This window comes from Babylonia areolata, chromosome 34 (assembly GCF_041734735.1).
Source record: "Babylonia areolata isolate BAREFJ2019XMU chromosome 34, ASM4173473v1, whole genome shotgun sequence".
In the NCBI taxonomy this organism is placed as follows: domain Eukaryota; kingdom Metazoa; phylum Mollusca; class Gastropoda; order Neogastropoda; family Buccinidae; genus Babylonia; species Babylonia areolata.
Window position 1 is genome coordinate 5204116 of NC_134909.1, and position 25413 is coordinate 5229528.

At 43.3% G+C, this 25413-nt stretch overlaps 1 protein-coding gene across 2 annotated transcripts in view; it reads left to right on the forward strand.

The window, feature by feature from the left end:
• LOC143277436 (sodium-coupled monocarboxylate transporter 1-like) overlaps nt 1-25413 on the forward strand; it is an 80108-nt gene that overhangs the window by 4067 nt on the left and 50628 nt on the right. The window contains exons 2-5 of one of the 2 annotated variants that reach the window (XM_076582248.1): nt 3332-3525; nt 5075-5244; nt 6902-6970; nt 9698-9749. In XM_076582248.1, the coding sequence (XP_076438363.1) occupies nt 3354-3525; nt 5075-5244; nt 6902-6970; nt 9698-9749 (463 nt within the window). In that variant the 5' untranslated portion in view covers nt 3332-3353. The remainder of the gene's footprint in view (nt 1-3331; nt 3526-5074; nt 5245-6901; nt 6971-9697; nt 9750-25413) is intronic. The other variant, XM_076582249.1, reaches the window with a different exon arrangement.

Here is a 25413-nt window from a genome sequence, read left to right on the forward strand (position 1 = left end):
TCTAAAAAAAAAAAAAAAACCATTGCTTACAACAGCTTGTTAAGGTTGCCACCCACCGTCACGGTCTGGGTTATAACAAACAGTGAGAACAGTGCGACAGATCTTCTTGTTGACAAACTCATCTCTGACCACTCTATGATATCATTTAATCTTAAGCTCATAAAGCCTGTAAAGATAAAGAAAAATATTTACTCACGCAATTACAGATCTTTAAATGTTAATCTTTTAAAAGCTGATGTTTCAGAAGTATTTGCCACCAGTCTGTATACCAGTGACCTGATCACATTTTACAACACTTCCCTCCAGGAACTGCTTGATAAGCATGCTCCTCTCACAATGAGTATTTGATCGTTTATGTGCACCCTGGATGTCTCTTGGAATCAAGATGGCAAAACAGCAGCGTTGCTCCGCTGAGCGAAAATGGCGAAAGTTTGGTCTGGAAATTTTCAAGCAGATATATGTTCACTTACGCAATGTTGTAAATCAAATGATCCGCAATGCGAAAAAGAAATACGTGTGCGATAGAATTACTGACGCTGATTCCTCCAGAGTTCTGTTTCGCTTGGCCAATCAGATGATGGGGAAGGATGTCCAAACTGTTCTGCGTAGCATATATCTAGCTGATGAATTTATTGGTTATTTCACTACTAAAACAGAGATGATTAGAAGTAGCTTCGATTCTCCTGATTTTGGCGAATCTGATACTGTTAATGGAACACAGTTCGTTACATTCCAGACAGTTACCAAGGAACAGGTCAAATATGTCATCCTAAAGATGCCAAAGAAATCATGCAGTCTCGATCCTATCCCACATTCTATATTTTGCCAATGTTTAGAAGAATTACTACCTATTATAACCAATATCATGAATATATCCTTGACCTCAGGTGTTGTCCCACAGTCCTTCAAGCATGCCTTGGTGTGTCCCCTTTTGAAGAAAGCTAGTCTTGATCCCGAAAACCTGAAAAAACTATAGACCAGTATCAAACCTCCCATTTCTGTCTAAAGTTTTCGAACGTATTGTGCTTGGCCAGCTTATGAAACACCTTGAGATCCACAGTCTCCTGGAGCCATTTCAGTCAGCGTACAGAAAGGGACACAGCACGGAAACGGCCTTATTACGTGTGCTCAATGACCTGTTGCTAGCATCTGATGCAGGCAAGGTATCCATTGTGTCACTGCTGGACCTTTCTGCAGCATTTGACACGATAGACCATGACATTATGGTCAGAAGGTTGTGTGCTGTGTTCGGACTCAATGGTACTGTTCTGAAATGGTTTCGTTCCTACTTATCAGGTCGCACACACTCTGTCCTTGTAAATGGAAACCAGTCCGTTCCGTCTGTGCTCAGTACCACAAGGCTCCGTCCTGGGACCTGTACTCTTTACAATGTACACACAAGATCTAAGTTTGTCATCCGACAGTCTGTACCTCACTATCATCTGTTTGCTGACGATTCTCAACTGCATGATTCTACCAATCCCTCTGAAATTCCATGTTTAGCTTCTAAATTTAAAACTGGTATAGAAAATGTAGCAAAGTGGATGAAACAAAACAAACTAAAAATGAATGATGACAAAACAGAATTCATGTTGACTGGTAACAAAAATAAGCCCAAGCAGATAAATACAACGTCTATAATTTGTTCTGGCATAGAAAATTATTTTTCTAGTTCTGTCCGCAATCTTGGTTTTTACCTCGATTCATCCCTCAGGATGGAAACTCATGTGAACCACCTGTGTAAAGTTCTTTACTTTCAGCTTCGTAAGATTAGTAAAATCCGCCCCTTCCTGTCTGTTGATGCCGCCAACAAACTTGCTGTTGTCTTCATTTTATCCCGCCTAGATTATTGTAATTCTCTCTTAGCTGGCCTTCCCAATGATAAACTCTACAAGCTCCAGAAAATAGAGAATAGTGCAGCTCGACTCGTCCTTAAAAAGTCGAGGAGAGAGAGCGCTACTGCTCTCCTACGGACACTTTATTGGTTGCCTGTTCAAGCCAGAATTGAATATAAAGTTTCCTGCCTATGCTTTCAGTGCCTGAATTGTGATACCACACCCTCATATCTTTCTCAGCTTGTGAACCTGTACTTGACAAACAGAACATTATCTCTTGATTCCTCCCAGCTAACTGTTCCCCAATACTTCCTTAACTCCTGTGGAAAGAGGTCATTTTCCGTCTTCGGCCCAACAACTTGGAATTCTCTGCCTATGGCTCTCAGACAAACAACTCATCTTTCTACCTTTAAAGCAAATCTTAAAACTTATCTCTCTAAAAAAAATACTTGTCATAACTCAAATAATGCAGTTGTCCCAGGCCCATGGCAATGTGAGTGTGTGTGATGGGGGAGTAGAGAGAATGGGGGTGGGTAGATGAATGGTGGTGGTGTGGTTTGAAAGGGAGAATGACCCGATTTTTACCCCTTTTACCTTTTCTATCCAAATTTCTATTTTACAATTTTTACCAAATCTGTGGCATGCAGATTACAATTATGTTCCTTTTTACGTGTGTGTGTGTGTGTGTGTGTGTGTGTGTGTGTGTGTGTGTGCGTGTGTGTTAGTGTGAGTGTTGGAGTGTTGATAGTATGTTACTTTGTGAGTTTTATGCATTGCGTTTTTATAATATCAATGATTCTGTTTTATGTTTCTACTACTTTTTATATGCTTTCATGTTTCACTTTAGGTACTGGATTGTAAAGCGCTTAGAGCTTGCTTATGCTTGTATTATAGCGCTATATAAAAATAAAATAATAACATTATTATTATATTAAATGACTTGAAGTCATTCCAAATGACGTGAAGCCATCCCAAATGACACGACTAACGTGAAATCAGTCCAAATGACTTGCAGTCATCTCAAATGAGGTGAGTTCAGTTCAAATGGTGTACGGTTAGTCTAAATGACGTGAAGCCTGTCCAAATGACGCGAGTTCAGTTTAAATGACGTATGTCAGTCCAAATGACATGAAGCCAGTCAAACTGACGCGACGTAGGTGAAGTCAGCCCAAATGACGTGGAGTCAGTCCAAATGACGTGGAGTCAGTTCAAATGACGTGAAGTCAGTCCAAATGACGTGGAGTCAGTTCAAATGACGTGAAGTCAGTCCAAATGAGGTACATCTGTATGTCTTTCTTTTTTTTTCTTTTTCTTTCTTTTCTGTTTGTCTTTGTTTTTCCCGTTCTTTCTTCATTCCTTTCTTCTTCCCTTTCCTGTTTTTCACTGTGTTATTTCCTTCGATTCTATCTTCCTTCGTTCCATTCTTTCCTTCCTTTATCTGTCCATCATCTTTACTTCACCGTTCTCTTTTTCGTGTCCTCAATCCCGTTTCCCAGCGTTCAGTGCGTGCCGTCCACCATGGCAAGGGAGACCACCTTTTCTGCTGCTGACTACGCCGTGTTCGGCGCCTCGCTGCTCATCTCTCTTGGTATAGGCGTCTACTACGCATGCGCAGGCGGACGGCAGCGCTCCACACGGGAATTTCTGATGGCGGACAAGAGCATGCGGTTCCTTCCCCTGTCCTTGTCAGGTGGGTGGTGCTGGGTCAGGGACACTGAAGGAGAAGACAGACAGCTGTGAGGTGGGTGGTGCTGGGTCAGGGACACTGAAGGAGAAGACAGACAGCTGTGAGGTGGGTGGTGCTGGGTCAGGGAGACTGAAGGAGAAGACAGACAGCTGTCAGGTGGGTGGTGCTGGGTCAGGGACACTGAAGGAGAAGACAGACAGCTGTCAGGTGGGTGGTGTTGGGTCAGGGAGACTGAAGGAGAAGACAGACAGCTGTGAGGTGGGTGGTGCTGGGTCAGGGACACTGAAGGAGAAGACAGACAGCTGTCAGGTGGGTGGTGCTGGGTCAGGGAGACTGAAGGAGAAGACAGACAGCTGTCAGGTGGGTGGTGCTGGGTCAGGGAGACTGAAGGAGAAGACAGACAGCTGTCAGGTGGGTGGTGCTGGGTCAGGAAGACTGAAGGAGAAGGCAGACAGCCAAGTATGGTGTACAGACACAGACATGGCTCATGATTATTACATTGGGGCATTGTGTGTGTCACTGGGTCGCATCTCTGTTCATTTGTCTGTGTCTAGCATTTCCTGTGTCTCTGAATCATTTCCTGTGTCTGTGTCAGCGTGTCTCTGTTCCTTTCTGTCTCTCTTTCTGCCTATATATATGCCTGTCTGTCTGTCTGTCTGTCTGTCTCTCTCTACGTAGGTTAGAAATGTATCAACATCAAAACAATATAGTGAAACTACAGCTGACATGCAAACTGTTTGGAACTGACACATGTTTTCATGACTTGAGTATATATGTACCCTACTAACAGCCCATTTTATATTAACAGTGAGTTTGCTGATAGGATATCCATGCTAGAACATACCTTACTAGGCAATTTAGAATATAACATTGATGCTCATTTTATTATATGCGGGGACTTAAATGCCAGCATTGCAAATAAACTTCCTTGGCATTTTGACATTGATTCGTTCCGCATTGTGCAGGGCAGGTGCGATAATGATGTTAATAATAATCACTTTTGGGCGGAAATAAATACCGCTTTCGTAACGCTGTTCGTGTGTTGGGGAACATATCGAGTTTGCGTTTTCCTGGATTTTTTTTTCCTTTCGAATATTAATTTGGCATGGTTGATCATTTTCATAGTATACTATTGATTTATTGATTGATACGAATACTTATATAGCGCCTACCCTCGGTCGGAGACCAAGCTCTAAGCGCGTTACAAACACGGGGTCATTTACACAACAGGCTGCCTTCCTGGATAGAGCCGACTGACGGCTGTCACTGGGCGCTCATCATTCGTTTCCTGTGTCATTCAATCAGATTTCAGGCACGTACACATACACACTCAAACAAACATGTCTATACAATAAACTATACTATAACTACGGTTCACTCTAACATTGTCAACACGATCAGTTGTAAAGGGTCATATAGCTTATACAATAAAATACTTGCGTTCTCTCTACGTAGGTACATGCCATTGTGTGTGAGTGTGTGTGTGTGTGTGTGAGTGTGTGTGTGAGTGAGTGTGTGTGTGTGTGTGTGTGTGTGTGTGTGTGCTGACCAGTGCTGGCCAGTTTTTTCTCGGCCTCCACCTTGCTGGGCACGCCAGCCGAGGTGTATGTGTACGGCAGCATGTACTGGATGTCCGTACTGGGCGCCTCCCTGGCTCCCCTGGCCGGGGCCCTGCTCTTCGGACCGCTCTTCTTCAACATCAACGTCGTCAGCGTCTTCCAGGTAGGGCCGGCTTTGGCTTTGGTGTTGTTGGCGTTGTTGGTTTTGTTGTTGTGGGTAGTTCTGTTGTTGTTGTTCTTGTGGGTAATTCTGGTGTTGTTGGCGTTGTTGTTGTTCTTGTGAGTAGTTCTGGTGTTGTTGGCGTTGTTGTTGTTGTTCTGGGTAGTTCTGGTGTTGTTGCTGTTGTTGTTGTTCTTGTGGGTAGTTCTGGTGTTGTTGCTGTTGTTGGTAGTTCTGGTGTTGTTGTTGTTGTTGTTGTTCTTGTGGGTAGTTCTGGTGTTGTTGCTGTTGTTGGTAGTTCTGGTGTTGTTGCTGTTGTTGGTAGTTCTGTTGTTGTTGTGTTGTTGGTAGTTCTGGTGTTGTTGCTGTTGTTGGTAGTTCTGGTGTTGTTGTTGTTGTTGTGGGTAGTTCTGGTGTTGTTGCTGTTGTTGGTAGTTCTGGTGTTGTTGTTGTTGTTGTGGGTAGTTCTGTTGTTGTTGTGTTGTTGGTAGTTCTGGTGTTGTTGTTGGTGGTGGTAGTTCTGGTGTTGTTGTTGTTGTTGTTGTTGTTGTGTTGTTGGTAGTTCTGGTGTTGTTGTTGTTGTTGTGGGTAGTTCTGTTGTTGTGTTGTTGGTAGTTCTGGTGTTGTTGTTGGTGGTGGTGGTAGTTCTCGTGGTGCTGTTGTTGTTGTTGGTAGCTCTACTGTTGTTGTTGTTGTTGTTATTGTTGTTGTTGTTGTTGTGGTGGTGGTGGTGGTGGTGGTGGTTAGTTTTCATGGTGCTGTTGTTGTTGTTGGTACTCCTGGTGTTGTTGTAGTTGTTGCTGGTGGTGGTGCTGATGATGGTGGTGGTATTCTTCTTTCTGTACAGTTTATTCAATATAGCCAAGTCTTACGTAGTTATGTTTCCTGTGTGCACACACGACGATAATTATATCCTCTAATATTTTCTTATTGACACAAAAGTAACTGTTCTAGTTATTAGGAAATGATGCATCATTCCGTTTGATTCTGATGTCATTATGAATACATGAATAACATCACACAGGACTTTTATATCAATCATTCAATATATCAATACCACATAAAAACAAAAGAAAGTACAATCAAGTATGTTCAAACATGACGTTTGAGAGAGAGAGAGAGAGAGAACTACCGAACGTTTTTTTGTTTGTTTGTTGTTGTTTTTTTGTTGCTGAAAACATGGAACAGGCACAATTGGCTTGTTTTACCCTGCCCTCATGAAAGGGGTGACAGAACAAACACACAATACAGAAGCATAAAGTACTCGGATAAATTTCAAATTGTGTAAAAGAACAAAATCAACAACGTAAATACATGAACACTTATTACTTACAACAGAGAGAGAGAGAGAGAGAGAGAGAGAGACAGACAGACAGACAGACAGACAGGCAGAAAGAGACAGAGTTGGGGAGGCAAGCAGAAAGATAAATGACTGTCACCGTACCGAGCGCCGCCTGCTGGTCTAAAATCACAACCCGTACATGGGCGTTAAACTGAAGAACACACACTGAGCGCTGCATCTGCAGCTTAACTTTGACAGAGTTCTTTCCGTTTGACTGAACTGCATTTGGGTACGATGTATTGTATCCACTCTGGAGGTGCTTGCTCCAGTGAGGTGTGGTCCTCTCTCTGAGGGGCCCGTTGGCGGTGACTGTTTCAGTACCTGGAACTGAGGTTCAAGTCCCGAGGGGTTCGTCTCGTTGCTGCTTTCGTCTTTCTTCTTCGGACAGTGAGTTGGGCTTTCTTCTCGTCTTTCTTCTTCGGACAGTGAGTTGGGCTTTCTTCTCGTCTTTCTTCTTTGGGCAGTGAGTTGGGCTTTCTTTCTTCTTTGGGCAGTGAGTTGGGCTTTCTTCTCGTCTTTCTTCTTTGGGCAGTGAGTTGGGCTTTCTTTCTTCTTTGGGCAGTGAGTTGGGCTTTCTTTCTTCTTTGGGCAGTGAGTTGGGCTTTCTTTCTTCTTCAGACAGTGAGTTGGGCTTTCCTCTCGTCTTTCTTCTTCAGACAGTGAGTTGGGCTTTCTTTCTTCTTTGGGCAGTGAGTTGGGCTTTCTTTCTTCTTCAGACAGTGAGTTGGGCTTTCCTCTCGTCTTTCTTCTTCAGACAGTTTCTTCTCATCTTTCTTCTTCGGACAGTGAGTTGGGCTTTCTTTCTTCTTTGGGCAGTGAGTTGGGCTTTCCTCTCGTCTTTCTTCTTCAGACAGTGAGTTGGGCTTTCTTCTCATCTTTCTTCTTCAGACAGTGAGTTGGGCTTTCTTTCTTCTTTGGGCAGTGAGTTGGGCTTTCCTCTCGTCTTTCTTCTTCAGACAGTGAGTTGGGCTTTCCTCTCATCTTTCTTCTTCGGACAGTGAGTTGGGCTTTCCTCTCGTCTTTCTTCTTCAGACAGTGAGTTGGGCTTTCTTCTCATCTTTCTTCTTCAGACAGTGAGTTGGGCTTTCTTTCTTCTTTGGGCAGTGAGTTGGGCTTTCCTCTCATCTTTCTTCTTCGGACAGTGAGTTGGGCTTTCCTCTCATCTTTCTTCTTCGGACAGTGAGTTGGGCTTTCCTCTCATCTTTCTTCTTCAGACAGTGAGTTGGGCTTTCTTCTCGTCTTTCTTCTTCAGACAGTGAGTTGGGCTTTCCTCTCATCTTTCTTCTTCGGACAGTGAGTTGGGCTTTCCTCTCATCTTTCTTCTTTGGACAGTGAGTTGGGCTTTCTTCTCGTCTTTCTTCTTTGGGCAGTGAGTTGGGCTTTCCCTTCATCTTTCTTCTTTGGACAGTGAGTTGGGCTTTCTTCTCGTCTTTATTTGGGCAGTGAGTTGGGCTTTCCTCTCATCTTTCTTCTCCAGACAGTTAGTTGGGCTTTCTTTCTTCCTCGGGCAGTGAGTTGGGCTTTCTTCTCGTCTTTCTTCTTTGGACAGTGAGTGGGCTTTCCTCTCATCTTTCTTCTTTGGGCAGTGAGTTGGGCTTTCTTTCTTCTTTGGGCAGTGAGTTGGGCTTTCCCCTCGGGTATTGAGATGCCAGCATGAATGAGCGTAAAATCTCTGTCTTCTTGTTTGTCTGTCTGCATGTCTTTCTGCCTGTCTGTCTGTCTGCTTCTCTCTCTCTACTCCCCATTGAAATGAGCCGTATGTGTTTCTGACTGTGCTGACTATGACTGTTGCTGTGCTGACTCTGAATGTTGCTGTGCTGACTGTCTTTTGCTGTGCTGACTCTGACTGTTAATGTGCTGACTCAGTACCTGTTGCTGTGCTGACTGTCTAACTGTTGCCGTGCTGACTCTGATTGTCGCTGTGCTGACTCTGACTGTTGCTGTGCTGACTCTGTCTTTTGCTGTGCTGACTCTGACTGTTGCTGTGCTGACTCTGACTGTTGCTGTGCTGATTCTCTGACTGTTGCTGTGCTGAATGTCTAACCGTTGCTGTGCTGACTCTGATTGTAGTTGTGCTGACTCTGACTATTGCTGTGCTGACTCTCTCGACCGTTGCTGTGCTGACTCTCTCGACCGTTGCTGTGCTGACTCTGATTGTAGTTGTGCTGACTCTGACTATTGCTGTGCTGACTCTGACTATTGCTGTGCTGACTCTCTCGACCGTTGCTGTGCTGACTCTGATTGTAGTTGTGCTGACTCTGACTATTGCTGTGCTGACTCTCTCGACCGTTGCTGTGCTGACTCTGATTGTAGTTGTGCTGACTCTGACTATTGCTGTGCTGACTCTCTCGACCGTTGCTGTGCTGACTCTGATTGTAGTTGTGCTGACTCTGACTATTGCTGTGCTGACTCTCTCGACTGTTGCTGTGCTGACTCTCTCGACCGTTGCTGTGCTGACTCTGATTGTAGTTGTGCTGACTCTGACTATTGCTGTGCTGACTCTGACTATTGCTGTGCTGACTCTCTCGACCGTTGCTGTGCTGACTCTGATTGTAGTTGTGCTGACTCTGACTTTGCTGTGCTGACTCTCGACGTTGCTGTGCTGACTCTGTCTTTTGCTGTGCTGACTCTGACTGTTGCTGTGCTGACTGTGACTGTTGCTGTGCTGACTCTGACTGTTGCTGTGCTGACTCTCTGACTGTTGCTGTGCTGACTCTGACTGTTGCTGTGCTGACTCTGACTGTTGCTGTGCTGACTCTGACTGTTGCTGTGCTGACTCTGACTGTTGCTGTGCTGACTCTGACTGTTGCTGTGCTGACTCTCTGACTGTTGCTGTGCTGACTCTGACTGTTGCTGTGCTGACTCTGACTGTTGCTGTGCTGACTCTCTGACTGTTGCTGTGCTGACTGATTGTTGCTGTGCTGACTCTCTGACTGTTGCTGTGCTGACTGTGACTGTTGCTGTGCTGACTCTGACTGTTGCTGTGCTGACTCTGACTGTTGCTGTGCTGACTGTGACTGTTGCTGTGCTGACTCTCTGTTGCTGTTCTGAATGTCTGTTACTGTGCTGACTCTCTGACTGTTGCTGTGCTCTCTGACTGTTGCTGTGTTGCAGACAGTGGGGATGGGTATTGTACTCTTTGGTCCTTCCACGGCTCTGAGCGCAGGTATTTCTTTCTTTATTCATCTACTTATTTACTTTTACTGAATTGTTTGTTTCTTTCTTTCCTCCCTTCCTTCTTTATTTATCAGTCTATTTACTCATCATCATCACAATTCACCATATTAAGATTTCCATTCAAACGAGGCGCACCAATGTTACATTGAGAGTCAAGATGCAATAATACAAAATTTTATTGCGAGCCGGGGTTAAAGATTTTAGGTAGATGATGACTAGTCTTCCAACCTGTCCCTGTGACGTCAAAAACAAGATCGGCAATGTCAATGATGGTGTCACAACAAAGGACGTAACTCCGCTTTTGTAACCCCAGGCGGCTGGCGATGCGATTACTTCCCTTGCACCTGCACAGCAAGGCCCCCTAACTTGTTCTTTCTCATTCTGACTGGGCCTTGCTGCCCACCTGTGGGCTTTATGCAGTAGCTGATAGAAACTACTGACAGCCTCACACAGCAGCTGCACCTTTTCCTTGCTCTGCTTCTCAGACTGTGTTGATCTGTTGATCTTCCCTTTCGGAATCCCATTTATTTATTGGTACTATGTTGTTCTTTTCAGAACAGTGTTGTAGTCTATCAAAAGTTACTTCTTTTCACCGGTTTATATAGAATAGAATAAAATAAAATAGAAAAGAATAGAATATGTCTTTATTACAAAGTGTACCGGGGTCACAAGGAATATTGGGCGGGGGATAGTACATTACAAGATACAAACATGAGTCGAAAATCATACACAAACACAGATACAGCAGAAATAAGATACATACAAGTGCATATCAATATAAAAACTTGTGCATACTCACACATGCACGCACGCACACACACACACACGTTTGAACAGAAGCTGCATATTACATGTCGACCAGAGGGGAACATCTCGAAAATCCCAAAAGCTGGATGTGTTGAGTTTTAAGTTGTTTTGATCACACCATCTGACAAGTTCATGTACTTCTTCCCTATATTTTGACTCATCACTGTTCGTAATCAGCCCTTTTAGAGTTGTATCGTCGGCAAACCTGACCATGGTATTACATTCATTTTGAGTTGCACAGTCATGTGTGAATAGTGAGTACAACAGTGGGAGATACAACACATCCCTGTGGGGTGCCTATGTTGAGAATGCATGTGAAGGAAGTGAGGTCACCAACTTTAACAACTTGCGGTCTGCATCTTAGAAAATTTAGGATCCATGCACAAACTGATTCAGGCAGCGAGAGGTCTTTCAGTTTAAAATATAGATTTGATGGCGCTATTGTGTTGAACGCAGAGCTGTAGTCAATGAAAAGGAACCTGGCACAGTAGTTAGGATTTTCGAGATGTCTGAGGACATGGTAGAGACCTATGTTAATGGCATCTTCAACTGATCTGTTAGTTCTATAGGCGAACTAAAAGGGATAAAAAGATGGAGGAATGCAGGTTTTTAGAAACTGTAGAATCAAGCGTTCAGATGTTTTCATTACGACTGATGTTAAGGCTACGGGACGATAACCATTAAGACAACTAGGCTGTACTTTTTTTGGAACAGGAATGATTGTTGATTTCTTAAAGCAGTGAGGCACCACTAAAGACTGAAGAGATACATAAGATGTTAGCGCTACAGGTATGTAGTTCTTTTACTCAGTTGTGTAAACAAAGTGTCTGTGTTATAACCCAGTGTTCGGGGTGTGTGTGTGTGTGTGTGTGTGTGTGTGTGTGTGTGTGTGTGTGTGTGTGTCCATGGTAAACTTTAACACAAAATCTTTACAGTCATACCAATAATAGGTAATAAGTCTCCCGAATTACGCCGTATTTCCGGATCATTGACAGTTTAGTTCGTTGAGATTCGTTCCGAAATCCGAAAATCCTAAAAACCGCTTCCCAGGTTGTGTTTCGTAAGAAGGCGACATGATTTCGTTTTTCTTGTTCAGAATTAAAAGGAAAGAAATACAAATTCTGGACAGAACACATACAGTGATACTAACTACACCATCGATGTGTTTACTGCATATGGATATTCTAAAGTGGACACTGAATTAACTGGAATGAACATTAAAGAAAAATCAAATAAAAATTGATTGTTTCTTTCAGCCCGTTGTAGACTGGTTCGTGCAGATCTAGAGATCTGCCATGTGTTGCGATGTGCTTGAAGCGATGGCAATGTCTCCTTTACCGCCGAAATATGAGAATAATCGAGATAAATAACACACACACACACACACACACACACACACACACACACACACACACACGCGCGCGCGCGATTCAGATGGCGTTATTACGACCAATACAGCCACGTCTATCTCTCGCACTGAGAAGAAAACAACATTGTGTCATGATGTGCCACAACAGTGGGGATTAGTCTGTTTGCTTCGGAACTGAACATGCATGGTTCGATCCCGCTCGCATGCTCCCCCCTCTCCCCCTCTCCCCCTGCCTCTCCTTTTTTTTTTTTTCTCACAAGCTTATTTTATGTATCATAATATCTAATACAGAACAATCTTTAACAATTTTTCTCTCTTTTTTTTCTCTCTCCTAATGATTCCTTTGTTGAGTAAAGCACGAAGCACAAGTAAGTCTTGAATGCTTTGCCTCTTTTTTTTAATTTTTTTTAAATTATATGTTCGTACCAAATTTACCTTGTCTCTGAATTGGAACTACAGTTGGCTATTTCCAGACTTTGAACATTTGTTCCATCATAACCAGCACTTTTCAAACATTTCAGATAATAAAAGAATAAAATTTTCTGGTAGATTTTTAAGAATTTGATTCGAGATTGAATCAAATGATAATGATAATAATAGATAATTATATAGCACACTATCCAGAAATCTGCCCCAGGTGCTTTACGAAAACACTTTGTTTACATAACACATTACATCAATGTTACATACACAGATAAAAAACTGAACACGCATACACACACACACGCGCGCGCGCGCGCGCGCGCGCGCGCACACACACACACAATGCATATATACATTTTAACATACATATGTACATAGCAGCTACCCTCACCACATATGCACACATAGGCAAGCAAAAAACACAAACGTACATAAACAGACACGCGTGCACGTACGAACACGAACGCGCGCGCGCGCGCGCACACACACACACGCACACACACACACACAAATACACATTCATGTACATGCATGTATTTATGTACACATACATATGTATAAACACATCAAGCACAGCTCACGCACAGGATGTGGACCTGCCACAACTTAACTTATTGCTGAGGGAAAAGGTGAGTTTTGAGACAAGATTTAAAAGATGCGAGGGAATCAGAATGACGGAGGTTATCAGGGAGTTTGTTCCACGTCTTTGGCGATTGAAAAGAAAACGATCTGTGTTCATAGGTCTTACTTCTGACGTGAGGTATCCTGAGAAGTCGAGTATCAGAGGAAGAACGGAGCTGACGAGATGGAGTATACATATGGAGGAGTTCAGAAAGTTACTTGGGGCCAGATCCGTTGACTGTAGAAAAGGTCAGAGTGGATAGCTTATAGTGTATTCGATCAGAAACGGGCAACCAGTGGAGAGACTGAAAGAGAGGAGAAACATGGTGAAATTTAGAAGCTATGCAAATGGGTCTGGCAGCGTTATTAATTCGTTGAAGTCTAACAGATATTTTGGAATTCCGGCCGAAAGAGTAATCCAATCTTCAGAGAACTAGAGCGCATACAAATGTCTTGGTTCTATCAGCTGAGAGATAGTGTCGGATATAACTTATTTTACGCAGTTCCAGATAGACAACTTTACAAATACTCGAAATGTGCTGTTGGAAGGAAAGATACTGGTCTGGGATATACCAAGACTACCAAGAAGAGAAGGATAAAGTGAAACAAACAGGTGTGCTATTGATCAGAACAGAGTCAGGAAAGGAAGGATGCTGTCGAAACTATTTTGGACAGGCTATCATAAATTCAGCCTTATCGTCGTTTAGTTGTAGTCTACTGAGTCATCCAGTCCTTTAGGTCAGCAATGCACTCCCGTGTTTGAGTCACCAGTGTATTAATTTTAGCTATGGAAGCCGACTGATGAAGTTGAGTGTCATCAGCAAAGCTCTGCAACATCATATGATGACAGATGACATTCGACACAGGAACCACATGCGGCACGAAATCAAAGACCGGGACATTGGACTGACCCCTGTGGGCACCATATCTTAATGCAGATACCCTAGAGTATCTACCATTTATACACACTTTATGTGTGCGATCTCAAGGGTAAGACGTGATCCATGCTAGTGCAGTGTCACGAATACCAAAGAAAGTTTTAAGTCTGTTCAAGAGGATAGAGTGGTTGATAGTGTCAAAAGCTGCTGACAAGTCTAAAAGAGCGAAAACGGATATCTTATCATCATCAAACACAGAAGGCAAATCATTCATTTTTTTTTCTAAGAAGCGCTGTTTCGCAGCTATAACTACGTCTATAAGCTGACTGGTGAGAATTAAGTAAACTGTTTTGTTCCAGATGAGTTAAGAGCTGAGACAATACAATCTTTTCTAGCAATTTTGATAAAAATGACAAATTTGAGACATGTCGATAACTTTTCAATTATGACCCAAAGATGGTTCCTTGATGAGTGGACGTACAACAGCAGATTTGAAACTTTCACTGGGGAAATCAACCAGACAGTAAGGAGGAATTGATGACATGAATAATATGTAGCAGAAGAACATCAGTACTTTCAACCAAGAAAGAGGACGGGACAGGGTCAAGCTCACAGGATTTCAGACAAGGGCTCAGATACATTTTCTTCACAATCTCCTGAGTAACCGGTTGGAAACCATGTAAAACAGGACTACTGTACACGCTTTCTTTAACGGGTGAAGGAGACACTACAGAGTCAAGCTTCTCACGAATGCATAATATTTTGCCGGTGAAGAAGTCAGAAATTATTGTAGGGAGTTACTGCACCGAAAATATTGTAGGGAGAGCAGTGTTTGTCACTTTATCTGGTAGATTGTTCGTAGCGTTGAATAACTGTTTGGCTGTGGTGCATGCAAGGATTTTAGAAGAGTAGTACTTTGACTTTGCCCTGTCAACAATGTTTGTTACACTATTCGTGGCTGTCTGAAAAAAAATCCAATTGACAGTCAAACTAGCGGCACGCCCAATTCCTCTCAGCTCTCCTCTCCCGCTTGGCCTTCAACAACTCTGGCCCCACGGTGTTGTACCAAGGCGACGGGGAAGATTGGAGATCAGGCGCCGACTGGGATCAACGGGGCCTGCAGGACAGTGGACAGCTGGACAGCAGTTGGCTCAGAAGGGATATCAGTCAGTAGGTCAGCTTTAAATGAATCCAGGTCAATTGTGCGCACCTTTCTGTACACACGGGGCGTGGAAGGTTTGGTGAGATTCAGATGACATGTCACACTGTGATGGTCAGAGGACAGGGTGTGATCGACGGTGGCAGACTTCAGGAGGCAGTCCTCATTTCTGTGCAACACCCAATCGACGACGTGACCACGATTGTGCGCAGGCTCAGTTACAGACTGGTTAAGATCGAACAAACTGACAATTTCAAGTAATTTAGAGGTATAAAACTGTGTGGGTGAATCAAAATGAAAATTAAAATCACCGGCAGTGAGTAGGGAGCCTGGTAAATTGTTAGTGTTTTCTAAGAAGTCCGGAAACTGATCTATGAACATTGTAGCAGAAAGTTTATTTTTCTTGTTTGGTGGCGGACGGTAGAGACAAAACACAGTAAGGCGTGAATGTGGCAACGACAGTGAAAGCTGCGGAGTTCAAAGGAGGCATTGTTGAAGGGGAAGGCGGTTGTGTACGTTGTGTGTGGGAGCAGTCTGTCTGACACAACGATGGCGATACCTCCCCATCAAGTTGTTATAACACGAGGGAAGGACGTTTTTGACTCGCTTGTGTAAACAGTTTGAGTCTATGAATTAATCTGATGTTCGGTTGGTGTGTGTATTGAGTTTTTTGTTTTGTTTTCTTTTTTTTTTCCTTTGTAGTGTGTCTGTTGATTCGTTTATACAGCTTACGTTGGCAAACATATCAGCGAAGGCTTCTGCTTTTTCTGCGACACTTGGGAGATAAATATTTTCCAATTTTACCGGGCATACTAGAAACTTAATTCAATTTTTCATTATTTTTTTTTATTGTTCCCCCAGTCCCACCTCTCTCTCTCTCTCCGAAAAAAAAAATTAATTGTGTTGACTGGAAAGTCGCAATCAAGCCGCTGTGGAGAACAGTATCAATGAAGTTCGACAAATACATTTGAGAAAACGAAAACATGCCTTTGACAATCGAAGATCACCGAGCAAGAATTGATGTTTTTATCCGGTTCTGCTGAAAATGTCCAGAAAAAACTTCGGACACATGGGAAAAGATGACGAATTCGACGAAAGTATTTAGTGAACAGTTCAGAGATGTGACAGCGGGTATGACGCTTTCGTTACTGTACTGTGTTTTCATTTTACTGATCATTCTCTTGAAGGACGTGTAAACCAGTCCTGGCCCTGACGATGAGTGTCACTCCATCCAGCAAAAACATCGACTGGAGGTTTTCACAGACTATGTACAGCATGCAAAGCTACATGGCGGATATTAACCAAAATCTGACTGACAAATTCGCACGACTCAATGAAAACCTGAGACAGCTGACAGATGACATCACCAGATTGAAGACCAGTGTTGATGGAAACTTCGATCATTGCAAGAAGATTGTGATCGGATTCTGCAGTGGACAAGGATGGAAGTTTTACCGAGACAAAAACCAGCAGAGAGAACTTGAAGTTCAAGGGAGTGAGGGACGATTGCCGAGCCAGCGTTGATTGTTCCCTTGAAAAAACCTGGCAGTTCTCCGACATAGAAAGGGTCTTCAGGGTCGGCAAGTGCAGCCAGGGTCATGATCACCCGAGACCTCTGACAGTGGTGTTTCACATATGGACAGACAATATTTTATTTATTTATTTATTGAGACATCTTGCTATAGCGCATATTCTTGAAGCTCTATGTGCTTTGCAGTAGCACTAAAAACATCCACTCAAACATCCCTACACAAACACATGCATATAATTTGAAACATAGGTAAGAGATAACAATTAAAAGAGGTCATTTCATTGAATAAATCAAGAAATGTATCAGATATAAAAAGATAAAAAGGAAATAATGACAACAACAACAAAAATGTAGACAATTGAAAAATGCACACAAGCACGCATGCGCATACATACATACATACATACATACAACACACACACACACACACACACACACACACACACACACACACGCACAGGCACACGCAAGATGAAGATCAAAATGCCAGAAGTTGTATCAGAGTGACTTCCGATCTGACCCCTCAGCAGAGACACGAGATAGAGTACTTCAGACAGCAGGGGAAGCAGGCCCACTGCAGGAACGAGAAGCTGTAGGTAGACGACAGACGCCTTCACCACAACCAGTATCCATCCAGTATCACTACATCCAGTATCCATCCAGTATCACTATATCCAGTATCCATCCGGTATCACCACATCCAGTATCCATCCAGTATCACTACATCCAGTATCCATCCAGTATCACTACATCCAGTATCACTACATCCAGTATCCATCCAGTATCACTACAACCAGTATCCATCCAGTATCACTACATCCAGTATCACTACAACCAGTATCCATCCAGTATCACCACAACCAGTATCACTACATCCAGTATCCATCCTGTATCACTACATCCAGTATCCATCCAGTATCACCACAACCAGTATCACTACAACCAGTATCCATCCAGTATCACCACAACCAGTATCACTACAACCAGTATCCATCCAGTATCACTACATCTAGTATCCATCCTGTATCACTACATCCAGTATCCATCCAGTATCACTACATCCAGTATCCATCCTGTATCACTACAACCAGTATCCATCCAGTATCACTACAACCAGTATCCATCCTGTATCACTACATCCAGTATCACTACATCCAGTATCACTACAACCAGTATCCATCCTGTATCACTACATCCAGTATCACTACATCCAGTATCCATCCTGTATCACTACATCCAGTATCACTACATCCAGTATCCATCCAGTATCACTACATCCAGTATCGCTACATCCAGTATCACTACATCCAGTATCCATCCACTATCACTACAACCAGTATCGCTACATCCAGTATCACCAAAACCAGTATCACTACAACCAGTATAACCACAACCAGTATAACCACAACCAGTATCACCGCATCCAGTTTCACCAAAACCAGTATCGCCACATCCAGTATCCATCCAGTATCACCACATCCAGTATCACTACGACTAATATCCATCCAGTATCACCACAACCAGTATCCATCCAGTATCACCACATCCAGTATCCATCCAGTATCACTACAACCAGTATCCATCCAGTATCACTACATCCAGCATCACCAAAACCAGTATCCATCCAGTATCACTACATCCAGTATCACTACAACCAGTATCCATCCTGTATCACTACATCCAGTATCCATCCAGTATCACTACAACCAGTATCACTACATCCAGCATCACCAAAACCAGTATCCATCCAGTATCACTACATCCAGTATCCATCCAGTATCACTACAACCAGTATCCATCCTGTATCACTATATCCAGTATCCATCCAGTATCACTACATCCAGTATCACTACAACCAGTATCCATCCTGTATCACTACATCCAGTATCCATCCAGTATCACTACATCCAGTATCCATCCAGTATCACTACATCCAGTATCACTACATCCAGTATCCATCCAGTATCACTACAACCAGTGTCCATCCAGTATCACTACATCCAGTATCCATCCAGTATCACTTCATCCAAATCCAGTATCCATCCAGTATCACTACATCCAGTATCCATCCAGTATCACTACATCCAGTATCACTACAACCAGTATCCATCCAGTATCACTACATCCAGTATCCATCCAGTATCACTACATCCAGTATCCATCCAGTATCACTACAACCAGTATCACTACATCCAGCATCACCAAAACCAGTATCCATCCAGTATCACTACATCCAGTATCCATCCAGTATCACTACAACCAGTATCCATCCTGTATCACTATATCCAGTATCCATCCAGTATCACTACATCCTGTATCACTACATCCAGTATCCATCCAGTATCACTACAACCAGTATCACTACATCCAGCATCACCAAAACCAGTATCCATCCAGTATCACTACATCCAGTATCCATCCAGTATCACTACAACCAGTATCCATCCTGTATCACTATATCCAGTATCCATCCAGTATCACTACATCCTGTATCACTACATCCAGTATCCATCCTGTATCACTACATCCAGTATCCATCCAGTATCACTACATCCAGTATCCATCCAGTATCACTACATCCAGTATCACTACATCCAGTATCCATCCAGTATCACTACATCCAGTATCCATCCAGTATCACTTCATCCAAATCCAGTATCCATCCAGTATCACTACATCCAGTATTACTACAACCAGTATCACCACATACAGTATCCATCCTGTATCACTACATCCAGTATCCATCCAGTATCGCTACATCCAGTATCCATCCAGTATCACTACAACCAGTATCCATCCAATATCACTACAACCAGTCACATCCAGTATCCATCCAGTATCGCTACATCCAGTATCCATCCAGTATCACTACAACCAGTATCCATCCAGTATCACTACAACCAGTATCCATCCAGTATGACTACAACCAGTATCGCTACATCCAGTATCCATCCAGTATCACTACATCCAGTATCCATCCAGTATCACTACATCCAGTATCCATCCAGTATCGCTACATCCAGTATCACCCAAACCAGTATCACCACATCCAGTATCACAACCAGTATCACTACATCCAGTATCACAACCAGTTTCACCACAACCAGTATCACTACATCCAGTATCACTACAACCAGTTTCACTACATCCAGTATCACCAAAACCAGTATCCATCCAGTATCACTACATCCAGTATCACTACATCCAGTATCCATCCAGTATCACTACAACCAGTAGCCATCCAGTATCACTACAACCACTATCGCTACATCCAGTATCCATCCAGTATCACTACAACCAGTAGCCATCCAGTATCACTACAACCACTATCGCTACATCCAGTATCACCAAAACCAGTATCACCACAACCAGTATCACCACAACCAGTATCACTACATCTAGTATCACAACCAGTTTAACCACAACCAGTATCACTACATCCAGTATCACTACAACCAGTTTCACCACAACCTGTATCGCTACATCCAGTATCACGACAACCAGTTTCACCACAACCAGTATCACTACATCCAGTATCACCACAACCAGTTTCACCACAACCAGTATCACTACATCCAGTATCACCACAACCAGTTTCACCACAACCAGTATCACTACATCCAGTATCACCACAACCAGTTTCACCACAACCAGTATCACCAAAACCAGTATCACTACATCCAGTATCACCACAACCAGTATCACCACAACCAGTATCACTACATCCAGTATCACTACATCCAGCATCACTACAACCAGTATCACCAAAACCAGTATCACTACATCCTGTATCACTACAACCAGTATCACCACAACCAGTATCACTACATCCAGTATCACTACATCCAGCATCACTACATCCAGTTTCACCACAACCAGTATCACCAAAACCAGTATCACCACATCCAGTATCACTAGAACCAGCGGCCGGAACTTTACTGCCGACGTCAGGAAGGAAAAGCAAATGGAATTCTAAACCACGATTATTCTGCACCTCTGATTATGATAATGGTTACATAGATAGAAGGCGAGGAAAAGGAGATGACATCTCCAAGCAAACCACTCACCGTTCACACCCCCAGTTCCAATGAATGGGATCCGTCGTGCACGCACGAAGATACCACTACCACAGAGAGCAAAGAAGTCCCAACTGACTTCAGAACGAAAGGTGGCGGCACTCAGACCAGGACTACCATACAGCAAGACAGCATCCAGAAGAACATGATAGAAGTCACAGAGTGCACGATGACGATCACACCTCGCATCATCACACCGAGTGGCGATCTTCATGTCCAACACACTGGGACACTGTGTGGCAATGATTTATTTACAGACGACGTAGCAAGTCATACGGAAGACAGAGAGGAACGATTTCAGTCCGGGACAGCGACAGGGAACACAGTGAAAGGAACAGACGCGACCTGGTTCCAGTTGTACCAGTACACCGACTGTTCAGTGAGGATGTGCGCACTGACAGCACTGGTGAGTCTAGGCTTGCCAGCAGGCAGGAAGAAATCAGCGAGCAATGCCAGCACTCTTCAGACTGTTCAGCTGTCCTCTCCACAGGATGCTGCCGACACCAGCCGGTTCAATGGATCTGCTGTTGAAGTACACCCTCCTGGCACAGAAGAATGTGTCGGAAACGATACTTCTGGCCCCTCCCCCAGCCCCGTAAACGTGGAGGAACAGCCCGAGGAGAGAGACGATGCATCCAAGGCATCTGAAACCACAGCGGAACAGGTCCACAACAGTAAGCAGGTGACAGTTAACGAGGTGGATCCAGCACATGACACCCACAGTAGTCCCAGTGTTTCCCCACCTGCGGTCACAGGTCATCCGCTGTCCACTGACAGTGCTCAGGACAGTGCCGGTGAAGACACCACTGCCAACTCGACAGTGTCCAAGCCTTTTGTCAACAGACCTTGACCCTGGCTTTAATGACGACAATAAAGATGACCTTCGGACTGTCACTGACGCTGAACACAAGGAAGGGGAATCCCCAGCCTCAGTGAACCAGCCAGGGTCAACTGTGCAACACGTGCAAACAGAACGCTCCCGCAGTTTACGTTCAACAGCAGCAGCAAGCCACGAGCACTCAGCCACAGCAACATTCGGGACACGTTCAGGAAGCGAACGCCCGTTTGTGGTAAGGCGAGTAACGACACCTCGCCAAGATAGGACAATATTGTAACTGCAGACACACGATTCGATTTCTGTTTCTACATTATGTAAGTTTGGGTTGACACTTGGATTCCTGACCTACAATTCAGGCGGACTACTTTTTAAACAGGACAATGCTGATTTATTCACATATATTATTATTATTATTATTATTATTATTATTATTATTATTATTACTCACTTGTGTAAATAATAAGTAGTAAGTCTCCCGAATTATGCCGTATTTCCGGATCATTAACGGTTAGATTCGATCCGAAATCTGAAAATTCTGAAAACTGTGTTTGGTAAGAAGACATGACTTCGTTTCTCTTGTTCACAATTAAAAGGAAATAAATACAAATTCTGGAGAGAACACATACAGTGATACTAACTACACCGTCGACGTGATTTTTGCATGTAAATATTCTTAAGTGGACACTGGATTCACTGGAATGAAAAAAAAGAGAAAAACTGAATTGATCGTTTCTTTCAGCCTGTGGCAGACTGGTTCGTGCAGATCTAGAGATCAACCCTGTGTTGCGATGTGCTTAAAGCAATGGCAACGTCTCCTTTTCCGCCAAAATAAAAGAATAATCGAGATATAATAAAACACACAAAATACATGATTTATACGGCATTATTACGCCCAATACAATCCGTCTATTTATCGTACGAAGAAGAAAACAACAAAATTGCTTTAAATATTAAAGTTAGTCAAATCACGTCAGATGCGCCGCAGCAGTGGGGATTAGTCTTTTATACCAATACTAATATAAAGTTAAGAAATTTAGGGGCATAAGAATTTACAATACATCAAACGAGTTCATCTGCTAGTGTGCAAAATATTTGGGGTGATCCAACTGGCACTCCAAATAAATTAGTTTACAGTGAACTGGGCAGACACCCATTATATGTTAATAGCATTGTTAAATACATAAAGTACTGGTTTTGGTTACTGCGGCTTAAAGAAAATAGATTACCAACACAACCATATGGATAGCTTCTTTAGGGACAGATTTGTTGAGCAACACATATTAGACAGATTATTTTTAGCAGTGTTATATATATATATATATATATATATATATATATATATATATATATATATATATATATATATATATTATGTATGTCTGTTTCAGGAAGTGGGGAATGAAAACATGTACTTGGTGTTGTTCAGGCGAAGGTTGATAGGTGTATTCACACAGGACGGGTTTGCAGCAATTAGACAGAGACTGTTATGACGTATATCGCTCGTTCTAACTGGTGTTCGAATGTGAAAAATAATCTAATATTTTGATATCTGCTGCTTCAGGGTAGCACTGATCCAGCTGCGTCTCGGTGTTCTGCCAATTGATAACAATCTACATAGGTACAACTACCGTCCTACCAGCAGGAATTGTGCTGTCTGCTCTGATCACTTCGAAAATGAGCACCATTTTCTGCTTGTATGTCCTCTTTATGCAGACTTGAGTTTCAGATTTATAAATTCTGTTGATAACCCTTTCACACATATATTCAAAGCAACTATATCAACAAATATCAGGTCTTTGGCTAAATTCACTCATTATGTGTTCAATAGAAGAAAATTATGGTTTACTTAATACGATCCCCCCCCCCCCCCCTCGCCCCTTCTCCATATCTCCCTCTCTCTCTTTCAGAGCCTTGATGTTTTTTAATGTCAGTAATTTCATTCATATCAAACAGTGATTGTACTTTAAATTATGTGCCCTCTGTGTGCTTGGCGTCCAGTTTAACAAAAATTCCTTACACGTATATGTGTGCGTATATTAATGATGTGAAAAGGAATGTGAATGTGAAGATGTACATGTTGAGGGCTGGGGGTAGGAAACCAAGGAAAGACAGGGCGGATATGAGTTGAGTGCAGAGTTAACATTGGTATTCACCATGCATATCTAACAGTTGTATTTTGTTGTTGAATTTTATCAGAACTGTGCTTTGTTTGCATTTTGTTGTGACAAAGGCTGTTGGTCGTGTTCAGTGTTCCCTCACTCTCTCTCTCTCTCTCTTTCTGTCTGTCTCTTTCTCTTATATGTATATGCACTTCGTATGGTGTGTGTGTGTGTGTGTGTGTGTGTGTGTGTGTGTGTGTGTGTGTGCACGCTGTATGGTGTGTGTTCTGTGCAGTGTGAACGCTGTGTGTTCTGTGCAGTGTGAACGCTGTGTCTTCAGTTTAAAGTCTTTCCACTTGAAGTGATATTAGGTACGCTGTGTGTTCTGTGCAGTGTGAACACTGTATGGTGTGTGCTGTGTGCTGTGTGAACATTGTATGGTGTGTGCAGTGTGTTGTGCGAACACTGTATGGTGTGTGCAGTGTGTTGTGTGAACACTGTATGGTGTGTTGCAGTGTGTTGTGCGAACACTGTTTGGTGTGTGCAGTGTGTTGTGTGAACACTGTATGGTGTGTGCAGTGTGTTGTGCGAACACTGTATGGTGTGTGCAGTGTGTTGTGTGAACACTGTATGGTGTGTGCAGTGTGTTGTGTGAACACTGTATGGTGTGTGCAGTGTGTTGTGCGAACACTGTATGGTGTGTGCAGTGTGTTGTGTGAACACTGTATGGTGTGTGCAGTGTGCTGTGTGAACATTGTATGGTGTGTGCAGTGTGTTGTGCGAACACTGTATGGTGTGTGCAGTGTGTTGTGTGAACACTGTATGGTGTGTGCAGTGTGCTGTGTGAACACTGTATGGTGTGTGCAGTGTGCTGTGTGAACACTGTATGGTGTGTGCAGTGTGTTGTGTGAAGCTCTATGGTGTGTGCTGTGTGAACACTGTATGGTATGTGCTGTGTGAACACTGTATGGTGTGTGCTGTGTGCTGTGTGAAGCTGTATGGTATGTGCTGTGTGAACACTGTATGGTGTGTGCAGTGTGTTGTGTGAAGCTGTATGGTATGTGCTGTGTGAACACTGTATGGTATGTGCTGTGTGAACACTGTATGGTATGTGCTGTGTGAACACTGTATGGTATGTGCTGTGTGAACGCTGTATGGTGTGTGCTGTATGAACGCTGTATGGTGTGTGCAGTGTGAACACTGTATGGTATGTGCTGTGTGAACGCTGTATGGTGTGTGCTGTATGAACGCTGTATGGTGTGTGCTGTGTGAACGTTGTATGGTGTGTGCAGTATGAACGTTGTATGGTGTGTGCAGTATGAACGCTGTATGGTGTGTGCAGTGTTAACGGTGTATGATGTGTGCAGTATGCTGTATGCACGCTGTATGGTGTGTGCAGTATGCACGCTGTATGGTGTGTGCAGTATGCTGTATGCACGTTGTACGGTGTGTGCAGTATGAACGCTGTATGCACGCTGTATGGTGTGTGCAGTATGAACGCTGTATGGTGTGTGCAGTATGAACGGTGTATGGTGTGTGCAGTATGCTGTGTGAACGCTGTAAGGTGTGTGCAGTATGCTGTGTGAACGGTGTATGGTGTGTGCAGTATGCTGTGTGCACGCTGTATGGTGTGTGCAGTGTGAGCGGTGTATATATGCAGTGTGAACGCTGTATGGTGTGTGCAGCATGAACGCTGTATGGTGTGTGCTGTATGAACGCTGTATGGTGTGTGCAGTATGCTGTATGCACGCTGTATGGTGTGTGAAGTATGAACGTTGTATGGTGTGTGCAGTATGCTGTATGCACGCTGTATGGTGTGTGCAGCATGAACGCTGTATGGTGTGTGCAGTAT